The sequence below is a fragment of the Lynx rufus genome, unplaced genomic scaffold, assembly GCF_022079265.1.
Source record: "Lynx rufus isolate CCGP_SWC_20201006 ecotype Redwood Valley unplaced genomic scaffold, mLynRuf1.p SCAF_5, whole genome shotgun sequence".
Classification (NCBI taxonomy): Eukaryota; Metazoa; Chordata; class Mammalia; order Carnivora; family Felidae; genus Lynx; species Lynx rufus.
This window is the reverse complement of record NW_025814867.1, coordinates 153,252,364-153,271,858: the sequence shown is the minus strand read 5'-3', so window position 1 is coordinate 153,271,858 and position 19,495 is coordinate 153,252,364. Positions and strand designations below refer to the sequence as shown.

At 46.3% G+C, this 19,495-nt stretch overlaps 1 protein-coding gene across 1 annotated transcript in view; it reads right to left on the bottom strand.

The window, feature by feature from the left end:
• IGSF5 (immunoglobulin superfamily member 5) overlaps positions 1 to 15,803 on the bottom strand; it is a 47,492-nt gene extending 31,689 nt beyond the window's left edge. The window contains exons 1-2 of the mRNA XM_047099144.1: positions 15,746 to 15,803; positions 1,497 to 1,814 (exon numbers count right to left, since the gene is read on the bottom strand). Coding sequence (XP_046955100.1) covers positions 1,497 to 1,814; positions 15,746 to 15,803 — 376 coding nt within the window. The remainder of the gene's footprint in view (positions 1 to 1,496; positions 1,815 to 15,745) is intronic.
• Positions 15,804 to 19,495: the final 3,692 nt, after the last annotated feature.

The following is a 19,495-nucleotide window of genomic DNA, read 5'->3' as shown; positions in this document are numbered from 1 at the left end:
CCCACAACAACCCTCTGATGAGGAAACTAGGGCACAGAGTCATTAAATAATGGCCAAGGTCACACAGTTAGCAAGTGGTACAGCTGGAATCTGAACCTAGCATTCAGGCTCCCAAGCCTGCATTATGAACCACTAGCCCACGCTGGCTCCCAGCTCCATGTGCGATAAATTGAATCAAACAGGACTTTGGGGTCTTCAAGCCATCGTCAGTCACTGCTTCGTCTGACCCCCACAGTACACCTGTGAGGTGGGGTGGGGGAGCCTTATCCTTCTTTTAAAGATGAAGAAGTCGGGCCACCTCAGGAGTCACTAAGTTGGTAACTGATGACAGCGAACCCAGAACTCGTGTCTTTGATTCCATTTTTCCTGTGTTCTTTCCCTTATGCCACAAATCATTATGGTAAGAATCTGGTCATGCAAACTAAGCCAATAATCCAGGTAGTCTCATAAAAATCACTATTTTGAAAATATCATTAAGCCGTATAAAATTAAAGACACATAAAAGTAAAGGGACAACATTTTGGCTAAGTAAAAAAAAAAAAAAAAAAAAGCAAGTAGAAATAGGTAGACCTGCATTCCTACCAAATGTTATCAAACTGGATTTGATGCAACATTAACACAGATCAAATGTTTGGAAATTTCTCCTAGACAAGCCAATAAATAGACATAAGAAAAAATTTCAAAATACGACGTGGTTTTCTTAAGAAACGCTGCCACAGAAATCAGGAGCTCAACTAGCTCCAATGCATCTACAAATACCATATAATTGCATTTTAAGAATTGCAAAGTGATTAAACTTTGATAAAGATGTTCTGAATTCTTGTAAAGCATCCTTTTATTTTTCTTTTCACTACATACCATGATTTAGAGCACCTCAAAATTACCTCTGAAAATGAAAAATAAACTATCCCTTGTGATAAATTTCGCTTACTCTTTTCCCTAAAATGTTTGGTATAGTTAGTGAACACCCACCTTTGACTACAAGAACCGCTGGGGGCAGGAAAGAGTAAAGGATTGGGAGAACTCAACTGGAAAGAGGAAAAGGGTAAAAAAATCATGATTCAAAGTGCATACGTGACATAAGGCGAGGAAAGAGCAGCACGTATATAAAACACCAGAGAAACGGCAGTGATGGGCAACTATTCCTAAATCAAAGAGCAGTGGCCACAACCGGCCTGGGAGAATCCGGGGTATATGTCCACAAAAGCTCTCGGTGGGATAGCGATGGGAAAGTGATAAGACCTGTCTTTAAGAGTCTTAGTGAAAGAAAAGAGAAAGGAAAGAAGAGATGAGGTAGGGGAAACAGGAAGAAGGGCAGGAAGAGATTCGGTGAAGAACTGGGGTAAGAAACAACAAACAGCAAAACAACAGGCATTCATACTTCCAGGCCTAACACGCTGAGGGCAGACCCTGGATGCATGCAGGGTCCTCCTGTGCCCCTGGCATCCAACCCAGCCGCCTCCACCTGCTCCGCTCAGAGCCACCTGTGCACCCACCTTGCACTGAAAGGAAAGCGGATGCATCACGGTCACTGTTCTGGAGGCTGCACTTGATGTGCCCCGCGTCACGGAGCTGCACATCATGGATTATCATCTCAGAGATGGAGTTGCCGCCCTCTTCGTAGCTCGCAGAGGTAAAGCGGTCGTTGGTGATGATGGGCTCCGAGGGCGTGATGCTCAGAACCACCGTGCCATTCAGAGCCCACATGATGAGCCTCCAGCCCTGTGAGACCGTGCAGTTGAAGCGAGCCTCCGAGCCCTCCAGCACCGTTGCGTTCTTGGGACCCTCTATGATTTGATAGCTGGATCCAGAGGCTGGAAGGCAACCGGTGTTTCAAGGCGGTAAGTGAAGAAATCTGTGGAAGCCTGAGGCAGGGGTTAACCCTTCCGTATTCACCAGCCGTGGCCTCTGGATGGCCAGTGGCTCAGACCCCGTGTCTTCCTGGTCCCAACACCATGTCTCCCCAGTGGGCAGGAAGCCACCCATCCCTCCTTTCCATCCGCTCCCTCCACATCTCAGAGCACCTCCCAGCAAGACTGCCCCTCTACCTCCAGAGCCATGTTACCTTGATCCCAGCCTGGCCCCGAGAGCTCCCGGGTCTATTTGAGACAAGTTTTCACCTTCCCCATGAAACGGGAGTTATCCTCCAAGGAAGTTGGGCAGGGTCTTTGATTTCCACCCCTGTGGAAATCCCAGGGCTCAGAGGGGAAGGTGGAAAACAGTCTCTCTTCATGAAGAGAATGGGGACCCCAGCATGCTGAGATCATAGCCCACTGCATGCCCCTGCACCCTTAGAGCCCCCAGATGGGATCCTTAGGACAGTGTCGAGGGCTGGAGGATAAACAAGGTTGAGAGAGAAGGAATCCAGATGGAGAGAGACAAACGTTGCATCTGAGTACACGGTCGTGGAGTAATAGGTAAGCCAGTCGCCGAGTATCAAGAGAACCGTACCATCATTGATTCCATGCCTCTCCTCTTAAGGACCAGAAGAGACACGGGTGGGGAAATACAAAGAGGCAAAACAGGCAGAAGGATAGGGGAGTGGGTTCCCGTAATGATGAGAACGATCAAGCAATGCGTCTGGCAGGCTGGTAAAAAAAATCCCACCATATCTAGTGTTGGGTTCAAAACTCCAGCAGACAGGCAGGTGGCTCAAAAGCAGAAGCCCATGGACTGTCAGGTGGGGCTCCTGGCTCACGGGGCAAATTATCTCAACTTCTCCATGTCCCACTCGCCTCAGCCACAGAACAAGGGCACTGGTACCACAGTGGATTGTTTCAAAAACCAAATATGACAGTCTATGTCAAGCCCTAAATGTGACCCTCAAACACTCAGTAAACATTCATGAGCATATAACCTGCAAGAAGGAATGTGTTGATTTTGTAAGACAAGCCAAGAGTGGTGTAGATTTGAGTAGAATTGTTTCTTTCACACTTTCCACAACATTCAACCCTTGGCTCCCCAGATGCACCATAATGCCGGTTTTACCTGGAGTGACAACTTGTTTTTCTTTTTTAAGTTCATGTATTTATTTCGAGAGGCAGAGAGAGAGTAAATGCGAGTGGAGAAGGGCAGAGAGAGAAGGAGACAGACAATCCCAAGCAGGCTCTGTCCTATCAGCGCAGAGCCCGATGCAGGGCTCAATCTCATGAACCTAAGATCATGACCTGAGCCAAAATCAAGAGTCAGATGCTTAACCAACTGAGCCACCCCGGTGACCCTGGAGTGACAATTTCTAACTGGTCTTCCACACAGTGGACCTCAAGGGCTCTCCAGCTCACATGAAAGGAATCATGATAACAGGGGATGAAGCATGTTCGGCACTGGAAGAACTCAAGAAAAATCTTTTGTCCGTTTAGGACAGATGTTCTAATCGCCTTAGAGGAGCCAACTGGCAGCCAGGGTTTTTAAGAGCTTCCCATGTTTGTAACAATAATTCGATATAGGGAGGACAGCAGCCCGCACCCGGCCTGAGGAAGGGGAGGAGGGAGGATGAGGAGGGTTAGCAGCCTGTGCCCGGCCTGAGGACCAGGACGAGGAAGAGGAGGGCTGGGAACCCTTGCATTGAAACATAATCATCAGGAGAAGAGCCTAGATGGCGGAACAGCATGGAAGTTTTTTGTGTGTCGCATCCATGAAATACAGCCAGACCAACAGTAGACCATCCTACACACCTAGAAAACTGACTGGAGGATTAATACAACAATCTGCACAACCTGAACCACAGAACTCAGCAGGGACGTGGCGCGGAGAGGTGAACGTGGGGAGAGAGAAGCCGGCAGCGGGCAGGAAGCCGCCTTTGCAGGCAGGGAGAGGACAGAGACTGGGAGGGGAAGGGGGGCAGAGAATATGGAAAAAGCACCCCTCCCCAAAAGCAGCTGGAGAGAAAGTGGAAAATTGGAAACGGCCGCAGGGACTAAACTAAAAAGGGAGAAAGGAGAAGGGAGAGGGTTTAAATTCCATTAAGACTGTAAACAAGGGGAGCACAGAGTCTGCAACTCCGCAGCTCCATACCTGGAGGTGCTCTGGTGGGAAAGGTGAATCCCCAGGAACAGAGTGGGGTCCGGGAGGTTCTCGGGCCACACGGGGAAAAGCGGTTCCACTGCTGGAAGGACATTTGGTGGAGACCGTTGAAGCCACCTGGTCCCAGCAGACCCCAGAAAACGGCCACATTCGCTGGTGCCGGAACAAGGTTGTTAAGGGTAAAGCCTGGTGCCAGATGTGTGTTGTGATCTTCCATAATCCCTGAAATGCTGCTGCTACACTGTCTCGTGAACTTTTTCTGGGACGGGCGGGCACCTGGCCGCAGTCTCGGGGCACCAGCAACAACAGGGTCCAGCGGGCGTTCCTGGCTGCAGCCGACATTCGGCCGTGGCTCGCTTGGCCATGGCTCCGTGAGACCCTCCCGCAGAGGGGCGGAGCGGGTCAAAGCCGAGGTCCTTCGGAAGTAAGGGGCCGGGGAAAACAGCCGCATCTGGGACAAAACCCCGGAGAGAGGTACTGCCTGGGACCTGGTCACAGAGAGTGGAAAAGCAGGGAGTGGACGAGAGCTGAAGCCAGAGGACGGGTGCGCGATTGCTGATGGGGAGAACAGACCGGGTAGCTGGCTGCCGCCATTTTTACCACTGCCGCGCAGGCGCATATGCACCTACGAGCCCCGCAACACTCCACCCCAGTGAGCTGAGCAGCGCCATCTAGTGGAGAGCGGAGCTGTTGCACAGAGCCCCGCCCAACTGGGGCCAACCTCTCTCTTCAAGAACACAAGTCTCACCGCCTACTTAGTTTATGGGCTATAAAGCACTAGGTAGTCTGACTTCTAGGGGAAAATGAAGTAATTTCAGTCCTATTTCAATCTGTTAGCAGGTCTATCTATTCAATTTTCTTTTTTTTTCTTTTCTTTTCTTTTACACTATTCTTTTTCTTGAATAGAGAAAGAGAAAATTTTCATTTTTATTTTCAATTTTTATTAAAAATATTTTTCTTTAACTGTTTTACTATATTTTTTATTTTTGTGTAAATTTTTTCAAATTCTCTCTTACTTCCATCATTCCATTTTAGTCTACTTCAGTGTATTCACCTTTTCAAATTTTCAAACGATTTCCTTGTTTTCTTTTTTCTTTTTCTTTTTCCTCTTTTTCATTTATTTCCTTTTTCTTGAATGCAGAAAGTGAAAAACTTCATTTTTACTTTCAATTTCTGTGAAAAATATTTTTATTTAATTTTTCTACTATATTTTTTGCTTTTATGTAAACTTTTTCAAATTCTATTTTACTTCCATCATTTTATTTTAGTCTACTACAGTGTATTCACTTTTTCAAATTTTCCAGCGAGTTCTTTTTTTCTCTCTTCTCTTTTTCATTTCTTTTCTTTTTCTTGAATACAGAAAAAGAAAAAATTCATTATTTTCAATGTTTATTTAAAATATTTTTCTTTAATTTTTTCCTACTATATTCTTTACTTTTGTGTAAATTTTTTCCAATTCTATTTTACCCCCATCATCTCATTTTAGCCCACTTCAGTGTATTCATTTTTTCAAATTCTCAAATGATTTCCTTTTTTTTCTTCCGCCCCCCCCCCCTTTTTTTCTCTAATCTGTCAAACCACTTTCAACACCCAAACCAAAACACACCTAGGATCTAGCATCATCTATTTGTGTGTGTGTGTGTGTGTGTGTGTGTGTGTGTGTCTGTGTGTCTGTGTGTGTTTCATTTTAATATTTTTTTAACTTTAATTTTTTTAATTTCAATTTTTCTACCTCATTAATTCCTTTTCTCCCTTCAAAATGACAAAACAAAGGAATTCACCCCAAAAGAAAGAGCACGAAGAAACGACAGCCAGGGATTTAACCAACACAGGTAAAAGCAAGATGTCTAAACCAGAATTTAGAATCATGATAATAAGAATACTAGCTGGAGTTGAAAATAGATTAGAATCCCTTTCTGCAGAGATAAAAGAAATAAAAAATAGCCAGAATGAAATGAAAAATGCTATAACTGAGCTGCAATCACGGATGGATGCAGCGGCGGCAAGGACGGATGAGGCAGAACAGAGAATCAGCAATATGGAGGACAAACTTATAGAGAATAACGAAGCCGAGAAAAAGAGGGAGATTAAGGCAAAAGAGCACGATTTAAGAATTAGAGAAATCAGGGGCGCCTGGGTGGCGCAGTCGGTTAAGCGTCCGACTTCAGCCAGGTCACGATCTCACAGTCCGTGAGTTCGAGCCCCGCGTCAGGCTCTGGGCTGATGGCTCGGAGCCTGGAGCCTGTTTCCAATTCTGTGTCTCCCTCTCTCTCTGCCCCTCCCCTGTTCATGCTCTGTCTCTCTCTGTCCCAAAAATAAATAAACGTTGAAAAAAAAAAAATTAAAAAAAAAAAAAAAAAAGAATTAGAGAAATCAGTACTCATGAAAAAGGAACAACATGAGAATAATAGGGGTCCCAGAAGAGGAAGAGAGAGAAATAGGGGTAGAAGGGTTATGTGAGCAAATCATAGCAGAAAACTCTCCTAACCTGGGGAAAGACACAGACATCAAAATCCAGGAAGTACCGAGGACCCCCATTAGATTCAACAAAAACCGACTATCAACAAGGCATATCAGAGTCAAATTCACAAAATATTCAGGCAAGGAGAGAATCATGAAAACAGCAAGGGAAAAAGAGTCCCTAACCTACAAGGGAAGACAGAACAGGTTTGCAGCAGACCTATCCACAGAAACTTGGCAGGCCAGAAAGGAGTGGTGGGATATATTCAGTGTGCTGAATCAGAAAAATAGGCAGCCAAGAATTCTTTATCCAGCAAGGCTGTCATTCAAAATAGAAGGAGAGATAAAAAGTTTCCCAGACAAACAAAAACTAAAGGAGTTTGTGACCACTAAAAAGCCCTGCAAGAAATTTTAAGGGGGACTCTCTGAGGGGAGAAAAGATGAAAAAATAAATAAATAAATAATATATATATATATTATATATATATTATATTATATTATATTATATATTATATATATTATGTTATATATTATATATAATTTATAATATATATAATATATATAACATATATATTATATATAATTTATAATATATATAATATATATAATATATATAACATATATATTATATATAATTTATAATATATATAATATATATAATATATATAATATATATAATATAATTTATAATATATATAATATATATATAATATATAATTTATAATATATATATAAATCTCAAAAGCAACAAAGATTAGAAAGGACCAGAGAAAACACCAGAAACTCCAACTCTACAAGCATGATAATGGCAATAAATTCATATCTTTCAGTACTCACTCTAAACATCAATGGACTCAATGCTCCAATCAAAAGACATAGGGTAACAGAATGGATAAGAAAACAAGATCCATCTATATGCTGTTTACAAGAGACCCAGTGTAGACCTAAAGACACCTTCAGACTGAAAGTAAGGGGATGGAGAACCATCTATCATGCTAATGGTCAACAAAAGAAAGCCAGGGTAACCATACTTATAGCAGACAATCTAGAATTTAAAATAAAGACTGTATCAAGAGATGCAGAAGGGCATTATATCATAATCAAGGGGTCTATCCACCAAGAAGACCTAACAATTGTCAACATTTATGAGCCAATGTGACAGCACCCAAATATATAAATCAATTAATCACAAACATACAGAAACTCATTGATAGTAATACCATCATAGTAGGAGACTTCAACACCCCACTCACAACAATGGACAGATCATCTCATCAAAAAATCAACAAGGAAGCAACAGCTTTGAAGGACACACTGGACCAGAAGGACTTAACAGATATATTCAGAACATTTCATCCTAAAGCAGCAGAATATACATTCTTCTCCAGTGCATATGGAACGTTATCCAGAATAGACCATATACTGGGACACAAATCAGCACTAAGTAAGTACAAAAAGATCAAGTTCACACCATGCATATTTTCAGACCACAATGCTATGAAATTCAAAATCAACCACAAGAAAAAATTTGGAAAAGTAACAAATAGCTGGAGACTGAAGAACATCCTACTAAAGAATGAATGGGCTAACCAAGAAGTTAAAGAGGAAATTAAAAAGTATATGGATGTCAATGAATGCAAGTCAATGAAAATGATAACACCACAACCCAAAACCTCTGGGACGCAGCAAAGGCAGTCATAAGACGAAAGTATATAGCAATCCAGGCCTTCCTAAAGAAGGAAGAAAGGTCTCAGATACACAAGTTAACCTTATACCTTAAAGGCCTGGAAAAAGAACACCAAATAAAACCTAAAAACAGCAGAAGACAGGAAATAATAAAGATTAGAGCAGAAATTAATGCTATCAAAACCAAAAAAACAATAGAACAGATCAATGAAACCAGAAGCTGGTTCTTTGAAAGAATTAACAAAATTGATAAACCACTAGCTAGTTTTATCCAAAAGAAAAAGGAAAGGACTCAAATAAATAAAATCAAGAATGAAAGAGGAGAGATCACAACCAACACAACAGAAATAAAAACAATAAGAAGACAAGATTATGAGCAAGTATATGCCAATAAAAAGGTAATCTGGAAGAAATGGACAAATTCCTAGAAACATATATACTACCAACACCTGAAACAGGAAGAAATAGAAAATTTGAACAGACCCACAACCAGTAAGGAAATCGAATTAGTAATCAAAAATATGCCAAAAAGCAAGAGTCCAGGGCCAGATGGCTTTCCAGGGGAATTCTACCAAACATTTAAGGAAGAGTTAACACCTATTCTCTTGAAGCTGTTCCAAAAAATAGAAATGGAAGGAAAACTTCCAAACTCTTTCTATGAAGTCAGCATTACCTTGATTCCAAAACCAGACAGAGACCCCACTAAAAAGGACAACTATAGACCAATTTCCCTGATGAACATGGATGAAAAAACCTCAACAAGATATTAGCCAACCGGATCCAACAATACATTAAAAAAATTATTCACCACGACCAAGCGGGATTTATACCTGGGATGCAGGGTTGGTTCAATATCCGCAAAACAATTAACGTGATTCATCACATCAATAAAAGAAAGTATGAGAACCACATGATCCTCTCAATAGATGCAGAGAAAGCATTTGGCAAAATACAGCATCTTTCTTGATAAAAACTCTCAAGAAAGTCGGGATAGAAGGAGCATACCTCGAGATCATTAAAGCCATATGTGAATGACCCAACGCTAATATCATCCTCAATGGGGAAAAACTGAGAGCTTTCACCCTAAGGTCAGGAACAAGACAGGCATGTCCACTATCACCACTGCTATTCAACGTAGTTTTGGAAGTCTTAGCCTCTGCAATCGGACAACACAAAGAAATAAAAGGCAACCAAATAGTCAAGGGGGAAGTCAAACTTTCACTCTTCGCAGATGACATGATACTCTATGTGGAAACCCAAAAGATTCCACCAAAAAACTGCTAGAATTGATTCATGAATTCAGCAAAGTTGCAGAACATAAAATCAACGCACAGAAATCGGTTGCATTCTTATACACCAACAATGAAGCGACAGAAAGAGAAATCAAGGAATCAATACCATTTACAGTTGCACAAAAAAACAAAATACCTGGGAATAAATCTAACCAAAGAGGTGAAAAACCTATACACTGAAAACTATAGAAAGCTTATGAAAGAAATTGAAGAAGATATAAAGAAATGGTAAAACATTCCGTGCTCCTGCATAGGAAGATCAAATATTGTTAAAATGTCGATACTACCCAAAGCAATCTATATATTCAACGCAATCCCTATCAAAGTAACACCAGCATTCTTCACAGAGCTAGAACAAATAATCCTAAAATTTGTATGGAACCACAAAAGACCCCGAATAGCCAAAGCGATGTTGAAAAAGAAAAACAAAGCAGGAGGCATCACAATCCCAGACTTCAAGCTGTACTACAAAGCTGTAATCATCAAGACAGGATGGTACTGGCACAAGAACAGACACTCAGATCAATGGAACAGAATAGAGAACCCAGAAATGGGCCCAGAAATGGCCAATCTTTGACACAGCAGGAAAGAATATCCAATGGAATAAAGAAAGTCTCTTCAGCAAGTGGTCCTGAGAAAACTGGACAGCAACATGCAGAAGAATGAACCTGGACCACTTTTTTACACCATACACAAAAATTAACTCAAAATGGATGAAAGACCTCAATGTAAGACAGGAAGCCATCAAAATCCTCAAGGAGAAAGCAGGCAAAAACCTGCTTGATCTTGGTCGCAGCAACTTCTTACTCAACACGTATCCGGACACAAGGGAAACAAAAGGAAAAATGAACTACTGGGACCTCATCAAAATAAAAAGCTTCTGCACAGTGAAGGAAACAATCAGCAAAACTAAAAGGCAACCGACAGAATGGGTGAAGATATTTGCAAAGTATATATCAGATAAAGGGTTAGTATCCAAAATCTCTAAAGAACTTCTCAAACTCAACACCCAAAAAACAAACAATCCAGTGAAAAAATGGGCAAAAGACATGAATAGACACTTCTCCAAAGAAGACATCCAGATGGCCAACCGACACATGAAAAAATGCTCAACATCACTCATCATCAGGGAAATACAAATCAAAACCACAATGAGATACCACCTCACACCTGTCAGAGTGGCTGACATTAACAATTAGGGCAACAACAGATGTTGGCGAGGACGCAGATAAAGAGGATCTCTTTTGCATTGTTGGTGGGAATGCAAGCTGGTTCAGCCATGCTGGAAAACAGTATGGAGGTTCCTCAAAAAACTAAAAACAGAACTACCCTATGACCCAGCAATTGCACTACTAGGCATTTATCCAAGCGATACAGGTGTGCTGTTTCGAAGGGACACATGCATCCCCATGTTTATAGCAGTGCTATTGACAATAGCCAAAGCATGGAAAGAGCCCAAATGTTCATCAATGGATGAATGGATAAAGGAGATGTGGTATATATATATGATGGAGTATTACTTGGCAATCAAAAAGAAGGAAATCTTGCCATTTGCAACTACGTGGATGGAACTGGAGGGTATTATGCTAAGTGAAATTAGTCACAGAAAGACCAAAATCATTTGACTTCACTCATATGAGGACTTTAAGAGACAAAACAGATGAACATAAGGGAAGGGAAACAAAAATAATATAAAAACATGGAGGGGGACAAAACAGAAGAGACTCCTAAATATGGAGAACAAACTGAGGGTACCAGAGGGGTTGTGGGAGGGGAGATGGGCTAAATGGGGGAGGGGCATTAAGGAATCTACTCCTGAAATCATTGTTGCACTGTATGCCAACTAATTTGGATGTAAGTTTAAAAAATAAAAAATAAAAGAAGTTAATAAAATAATAATAATAATAACTCAACATAGAACTTGCACGGCAAAGGGTAGTCTTCCAAATCCTTCATGCCCCTCTTTTCACTTCTGGTTTTTTAAATGAATAAATGAAGGTAAGCAATATCCCAGGACTTGCCATCACAGTGATGAGCTGGAACCCACACTCACACCTTCCCACTCTTGCCCACTCTTTCCCCCTCTGATCTCCCTCAGAGTTTATAGCAAACAGACCCCTAAGCAGACCAGACCCTGTGGTTTCTCCTCAGCCCTGCCCGCCACACCAGTAAGACTGCAACGGGTTCCTCCTACCTTATGCAGCTGTAGGATTCCTGTGGGTCCACCAGGCAGCCTGCCATATAGCCTGAGTGCCCCCAAATCATTGCAGCCACCTCTCCTTCCAACTTCATATGGTCAAGTTGTAAGACAGGACACGGCAGACACATTAACGCATCACCTGAGTACCCAGAATGCACGGTCTGCCGCAGGGACAGGTTAATGGGAGAGCAAGAACTATTGCACAGCCCCGGAGGCAAGCAGGACCAGGGGGCAAGGCAGCCAGGGTCAAGGTCAAGAAAAGGGTCCTGAAAAGAGACCTACAGGCTCCAAAGAGGCAGAACTGAGGGAAGATCGCAATTAGCTAAGACTATTCCTGTGTTTGGATAAACATGATGGTTATTCTTTCCTTTGTCTCTGGGCATGGTGGGAAAAGAGAGAAAGTGGGACTCTAAATAACAACTCCTATTGGCCATCCTCCCTTATCCCCGGGGCAGGCCTCTCTAATCCAAGGATCCCTTTGATCTGGGATTTTAGAAAAAGAAAAAAGCCTGAGGAAGAGAAGTCAAAAATGATCCCCCAGGGAGAGTCACGGCCTCTGTGCCGACTTGGCTCTTTCCACGAGCCCTGAACTGCACCTTCAGAAGGACAGAAGGAAGGAAACAACCAAATCTACACCCCGAGGAAAGAGACGAGCTCTCCCCGCTCCACAGGGAGACCACAGCACGCTCCCCCCACTCCTGATGCAGAACGGTGGGAGTTAAATGGACAGAGCCCAGTGGCTCAGGTGTGGGGAGCGCCAAGGTGGCTGAGACCCAAGCCCGCCCTGCCAGGAGCGCCATCTAAGTGCCTCCCACAGAACACGCAGACCCATCTGAAACCATGGCTCCCTCACTGCCTAGTGCGAGGTAGAGAGATTATTTCACTCTGGAACACTGTTTGCTCCGAGCCACCAGACTGCACCTGTGACCAAGAAAATGTGCAGGTCACATACCTTACTTTCCAGGTGGGAGGTGAGAGGGAGGAAGAACAAATGGAAACTCTTGCTGGAGTTTGAACCTGACCTCTAATAAATTAAACAGGAGGCTCCAAATCGTCAGCACTACATTCCCCGGACAGCACGTCCCCAGCGGTCTTGGCTACCGCCATAGGTAAACTCGCCTTCAGCCCTGCCTCCTGACTCAGAAGCTGTACCCTGATAATGCGAGGTCCTGGAGCCCCTTTCCTCTCCCTGAATCCTATCAGCTGCGGGTTGTGTAACCCTTCCCTGCACAGAACAAATACGAGAAAATTGACAGTAAGGCCTTTCACCAAACACAAATCCTCCTCTTCCCTCTGTTCCCCTTTCACTCTGTAGAGCGAACAGGTAAATCAGGGCAGAGCCACAAGAAAGATCAGTGTCCGCCCCCCCCCCCACCTCCCAGACACTTCCCCTGGGCCACCAGCTGTGGTGGCCAGCCAACTCGGGAGTTTGTCCATTTGCAAGATTCTTATTCACACTCACACTCTCCAGTTCCCACGTCGGCAGCCCTCCTCCCTCTGCTTCCTCTCCTGCCAGGATCCTACTCTACCAGGCACCTCCGTGAATGATTGGCTGGCTGCCAGCCGGGACCAGACATCTCGTCCACTCACTGCATCCTCCTGTCTGCAAAACGGAAATCACCCAACAGTAGCACTTTCGTGCCTCCTCCCGGCCCTCCATAAATGGACCCCAAACATGCATCCTACCGGCTTTCTGCGAAGGTTCTTTTCTCAGCTCCCTGGGGGAGCAGCTGGATGTCTCCCCGATGGGAGGTCGGAGGCCAGACCCCTCTGTTCTCCCCCTGTCCTCCCGCCTCCCTCACTGCACCTGCAGACCCCTCGCCTTCCCCTGCCTCTTACTGAACACTGCAAAGAAACGGTGAAGCAGACCATTAAAATCAAAAGGGAGAAAGGGAAATGCAGGGGATCTGGCAGCAGAGAAATGCTTTGGTGAGGCAGCTGAGAAAATGGGAGTCAGGACAGTCAGAAGGGAACTGAGAAACAAGGGGGGGGGGCGGTCCTGAGGCACCTGCAGAGTCCCACTGATGATGGCAGGAAGCTCGAGTGTCACCGCTGTGCCACCACCACCCAGAACTGCTGTTCCCACGGCAGCCAGCACACCAGCATAAGACACCCCTACCGCCCACCTCCACACTCAGACTTAGTTTAAATATTTTAAACATGTACATTTTGGATAAAGACCAGATACCCTTAACATTATCCTCTTAAGACTTCACTTAGTCTCCCATCAACTTCCTTTGGCCCCAAACTTCACCTTCCAGCCACCAGACTACCCTAAATTTATCAAACTCGCCAACTCTTTCTGGCCCCAGGGCCTTTGCATGGGCAGTGATCAGTCTGGCGTGCCAGTCTTGGCTTTCAAATCTTTGAGGCAATTGTCACAATGGCAACTTCATATTGATTTTTCTACCAATAAGTGCCTAATTCCCCTGCGAGGCTCTAAGCGCTTTGTTAGCAGGGACTATGCCTGGTTTTTTCATTGCCACATCACAATGCCTACAACTAAATGGCACATAACAGGCCCTCAGTCAATATTCACTGAGCGAATAAATAAGGGTGTTGAGTTCTAAATAATCCATTGCACTGGGGCAAGATAGAGAGGAGAGGACTGGCAGGAACGCTTTGACTGTGCATGGAGGTTGCTCTCAGCTATTCAAAGTCTACAAATGAAGGTGTCTCTACCCCCAGACTTTCCAAGATGAAGCATCCGAGGTGCTCAGTGCATAGCAATGGACCCCATCCCCCAGGGGGCATTTGAATGAGCCCATAACACTCTCCCCTCCTGGAACAGCCATCTCCAGGCCTCCACCAAAGCCTCCCCTTTGTTCCAAACACAACTTCACGGAAAATGTCCCAGAAAAACCATAGACCCCACAACACATCAGCTCCCCGCTAAACCGCCAGAAGAGATTTTTGCAACCATGGCTGAAATAGCCACGTTGGAGGCTTATCCCTCAAATGAGTGCTGAGCATGGTTTGCCAGCCCCTGGACAAGTCCTCAAGCTCTACGCAACAGGGCTGGTGTTTTCCTCTCCACAAACCAGGGCTTATCAAGCGCCTACTAAACACCTCACACTGCGCACTATGAGTCGAGGGTTTCTGAACATCTTTGCCCTCAAATACGCGTTAACACCACAGCCTGGGCCCCTGGGCTTAATGTCTCAACATACTCCAAACCAAAACTTACAAAAGAGTCCTAATTGCCTGTAACACACTCTGAGAGTCCCTATGTTATTTCATTCTTTTCCGTTTTTCAATAAATATCAAATATTGGGGGAGGGGTATCAGAATGACCAAAAGGGAGGCGTTCACGGGAGGTTCTTGGTCTCACTGTTAATACACGAAGGTGTTCAGTTTGTGAAAATTCATCAAGCCGTACCTCTGTGACTTGTGAGCTTTTCTACATGTTCATCATTCTTCAGTACAATGCCTTGAAATCACTGCACAAGAAATACAGGATGGCTGCCCTCTAAGAAGTCTAGGCAAGACATAATCAAAAGAAAGCTGGGGGAACCAACTCCAGTCACCCCAAGGACCCCGCAGTCTCAAGCTCCACCTCCTGCAAAGCAGAGTGTGATCGGAAGACCCTGGCCTGAGACCCCCTGGAGTCCCTTTCGACTGACCCCCTGGCGGCGATCCAGGATGAGGAGAAGCTGATGGGAGAGACAGCGGTGGGCCCTTCCCCTGTCAGTAAATGGGAGCTGGGATTATTACCCAGAAAACGGCAAGGTCAGGAGGGCTTCAGGGAGGAGGTGATGTCTGAATTGGGCCTTCCTTGAAGGCCAGATAGAAATGGAAGAAGAGAAAAGCAGGCAGAGGACAGGACAATGACTTACAGGGAGGAATGGAAGGGCAAACGCTCACAGCAGAGACGACCCAGTGGAAGGACCGGTAGGAAATTCAGTCAAGAGAGCAGGAAGTGCACCCAAGGAAAGAGACCCTTCTGTGGAAAGAGGAAGCAGTGAGAAAGGCCCAAGGAAGAAGCTTCTGACAGCCACGTATCCAGGAAGCTTCCTCTGGGTTCCCTCCTGCCCACTTCCAGCGGACGCCCAGGAACATTCCACCAAGCTCAGGAGACCCCTACCTGCCAGCCCAGCCAGGATGACCAGCACGGTCGAGATGCCTTTCCACCTGCCCTCCATCACCACGCGTCTTCTTCACCCTGGGGAAACAAAGCAGCCGGGTAACCATCTGTCACTGACGAGCGTTTGGCATCCCAAGTACGCGGAGCCCCTACCGGCTCATGGGTGTCCGCGGAGGGACGGTCGGTGGCACCAGCCTCACCCCAAACCTGCTGGATCAGAAGCTCCAGGGGCGAGCACACAAATCTGTCCAAACAATTAAACAGTGAACCAATTCTGGCCCAGGCTCAAGTTGGAGAATCCCTGCATTAAACGACCTTGCTCCCCAGTCCAGGTATAAGTTATGGAAGGCAGACGGTACAGCCTTACTGCTGACTGACTCTCCAGGATGTAGGGGTGAGGGCTTGCTGCTTTTCATTTCAATCATGATGTTTTAATCACTGAGGGGAAAAAAAAAATCCTCCCCGTAACAAGTTCACGTTACCAAAAGGGAAAACAGGTGGAATAGAACATAAGCTTATTAGAAGGTGCCAAAAGGTAAAAATACAGAGAGAACAGGGGGACGTCTGCAAGGGGTCGTGTGCGTGCATGGGGTGGCCGGCTGTAATTACAAACAGGCAAGTCACAGAAAGTCTCCCGAGAAGGTGTTCTGTGAACAGTGAAGGAGGTGAGGTGACAGCCACGTGGATATCTGCAAAGGAGCTTTCCAGGCACAGGGGCAGCAGGTGCAAAGGCCCCGGGGTGGGACCATGCCCGGCATGTTTGAGAGGCACTGGCGTTGGGGTGGAGTCAAGGGTGAGGGAGAGGGGGAGAGGTCGGAGCTAGGAGAGGTCAGGGTAGACTGAGCCCTAGGCAGCTCATGGGGAACCTGTCGTGTGCACCTCTTGGCCCTTCCTTCCAATCCCTTTGTTCTTGGGTAAACCTCTTGCTCACCCCTCCATCCCTACGTGTTCTCTTTTTATTTTTATTTTTTCCTTCTTCCCTGTGGTAGGCCCATGCAACACAGTCACCAGCAACGTGTGGTCCCACGGGAGCATGTAAGGTAACTCACCCACTGAACGTGTGGGGAACTGCCCGCAAAAACAATGGTCCCTTGGCTCAGCAAAAGGTCTCTTTCTTTCACAGTCTTCAACACCACCACCGTGTGGAGCACAGCTCCCTAACCAGGGATGGTTTTCACTTTGGCTTTGGCGTTCACACGGATGTCACAGCCCCATCAACTGGGGAGGGGGGTGGGGGGGACCCTCCCTCTGAAATGTGGGGCACCAGGTGTCATCAGAGACCCCCCCTCCCCACGGCTGTGGGATTTTGTAATTGGCTGACACCTGTCCAGGGCTCCCGTCCCCTTTCCTCTCCTACAGCCGAAAGAGGCCGACCCCACAGCAACACAAAAGCACAAACACAGGAAGTGAAGCAGGCACAAGTAACCACCACACCTCACGTCTGCGGAACCCATTTCACGCTGAAGCAGTGATCCTGGCTATTCGGGGCTCACGAGAAGGAACGCGGGTTTCCACCCCTCTGTTTCTCTGATGTGTTGGGAAAGCAAAACCCAGCATGCGTGCTAAACCATAACCACTTGCGTGCATGGCACAGCGCAAGGTTCAACGTCTGTGCCGCTGTGGGGACCCCGGCTCCCGCGGGGTCTAAAACACACCCCACAGAGCTCCACAAATAGGCCCGGGCGGCAAGCTGTGCAGCAGCCCTACCCAGGCCGGACTGAAACCCCAGCCCTCCCAGACGGACTCCAGGTCCCCAATTATGAAGTGCCAATAAATCATTTACTAATTTGCAAGGTTCGATGCACACCGCTCTGACAAGTCGGTGGCTAGACCGGTCGTCTAGAAGGCTACACCCTAGCTGAGGATGCGGGAGACACTGAGCCCTCATAGAGAAGATTACGCATCTCACCGAAGGCCATAAATGCCAAGCTTGGACCCAGTGTTTATCGAAATTGCAGCCGAAGTTTAAGGTCCATTAGGAAATACCGATAGCCGTGCTGAGTCAGGCCGAGTCTGAGTGCTGTGTTTTCTAAAGCCTCTGTTCGGCCTCCGTCCCTCACACGCCGTTCTGACTTCTTCTCTGTAAGAGCGGTGACTCTGTTTCCCCAGAGCCCAGCAGAATCCCCTGGACGGGCAGGGCAGGAGCGCCCAGTGAGGTCCAGGGAACCCCGGGGCAGGATTGCTGCAGGAGTGGATTTGTGCCGGGCTGGTATTTGAAGGATGTGTGCAGAAAGGAGCTGTCCCTTCGCTTTAATTCAATGAGGACCTATTGCCAGGTAATTTGCAAGTTAACATCTCTGTGGGATAGTTGGACAGACCCCGGAGATTTCACTTCCCATTCATTTTGTTATGGAAGACTTGAAGTACCTACTTCTGGTTGAAAACCTGCAAAGTCTTCTTAAAGTCTTAAGTCTTGTTAAATTGTACTAAACACAGGACACCCGGGTGGCTCAGTCTGTGGAGCAAATGACTTCAGTTCCGGCCATGATCTCACAGGTTCATGGGTTCCAGCCCATGTCGGGCTCTGCACTGACAGAGCTAGGCCTGCTTGGGATTCTCTCTCTGTCCCTCTCTCTCTGTTCCTCCCCTACTTGCGCTTTCTCTCTCTCTCTCAAACTAAATAACTTAAAAAAAAAAAACTGTACTGGTGCGCCTGTGGGGCTCAGTCCGTGAAGCATCCGACTTCGGCTCAGGTCATGATCTCACGGCTCATGGGTTCGAGCCCTGCGTTGGGCTCAGTGCTGACAGCTCAAGCCTGGAGCCTGTTTCCGATTCTGTGTCTCCCTCTCTCTCTCTGCCTCTCCCCCACTCTCACTGTCTCTCTTTCAAAAATAAACATTAAAAAAAGGCTTTTTTATTTGTACTAAACAGGAGTTAACCGCCAACCACTCCCTTACTGCCCTGACAAGGCAAAAACCACATGGAAGGTTTGTGAGGGGCCACCACACTGATCTCAGGAAAGGAAACTGCCGCGTTTCATTATCTCACTCAGTTACCCCCACACGCAAGCCCTTGTTTCTGGGTCCCTGGAAAGAGCTTTGCCAAGGTGCCTGCCACACTTCTTGCTACAGGCAGCAGCATGAAGCCAAGACCCAAAAAGAAAGCTGGGTGCTGGTCAGGGTGAGCGAGAATTCGTCACAGCAAAATCCACGCAAGGGGCTCGCTGCAAACGTCTGTGCCTAAATACACATAAAGGCTGCACTCGGACAAGCCCACATCCTGCACCCCTACATCCGGAGGGGCTGTCCTGCCTGCAGGAATGAGGCCCCCGTGAGGGCTTCCGGAGACTTCCGTGAGGCTCTCCTTCCCACAGGAGGAGAAACGGCATTTACAAGTGCGGGGAATGACCCATGGGGCCACGGTGACTTTCCAGCCCTGGAATCCTGACCCCCCCAAATCCCAGCTGGCTCTCAGCTCTCGCCACCCCCAGACAGCGGTGTGCTATGACAGAGGCTCTCGCTCCATCAGAAGTCATCTTGAATTCCTGAACTCCCCGAACAGCCTACTTTCTTAATGTTTAACTGGGTGGAAGTTGGGAAACAAAGAGTGTGTGTTTGGTCCTGGGACACTTTCCCGGAGAAAGCGACCCGCCCCTCGGCCCGAGACAGGTGTCTGTGGACCTGCTGGACAGACGCCCACCGCTGGCTGGAGCTGGCTCACCTCAGGCAGGAAGTTCTCCTCTTCCGGCGTCACAGAAGGTTCTCTGATCCCGGAGGCATCTGGGCCTCCGTCCTCCCTCCACGCAAACGC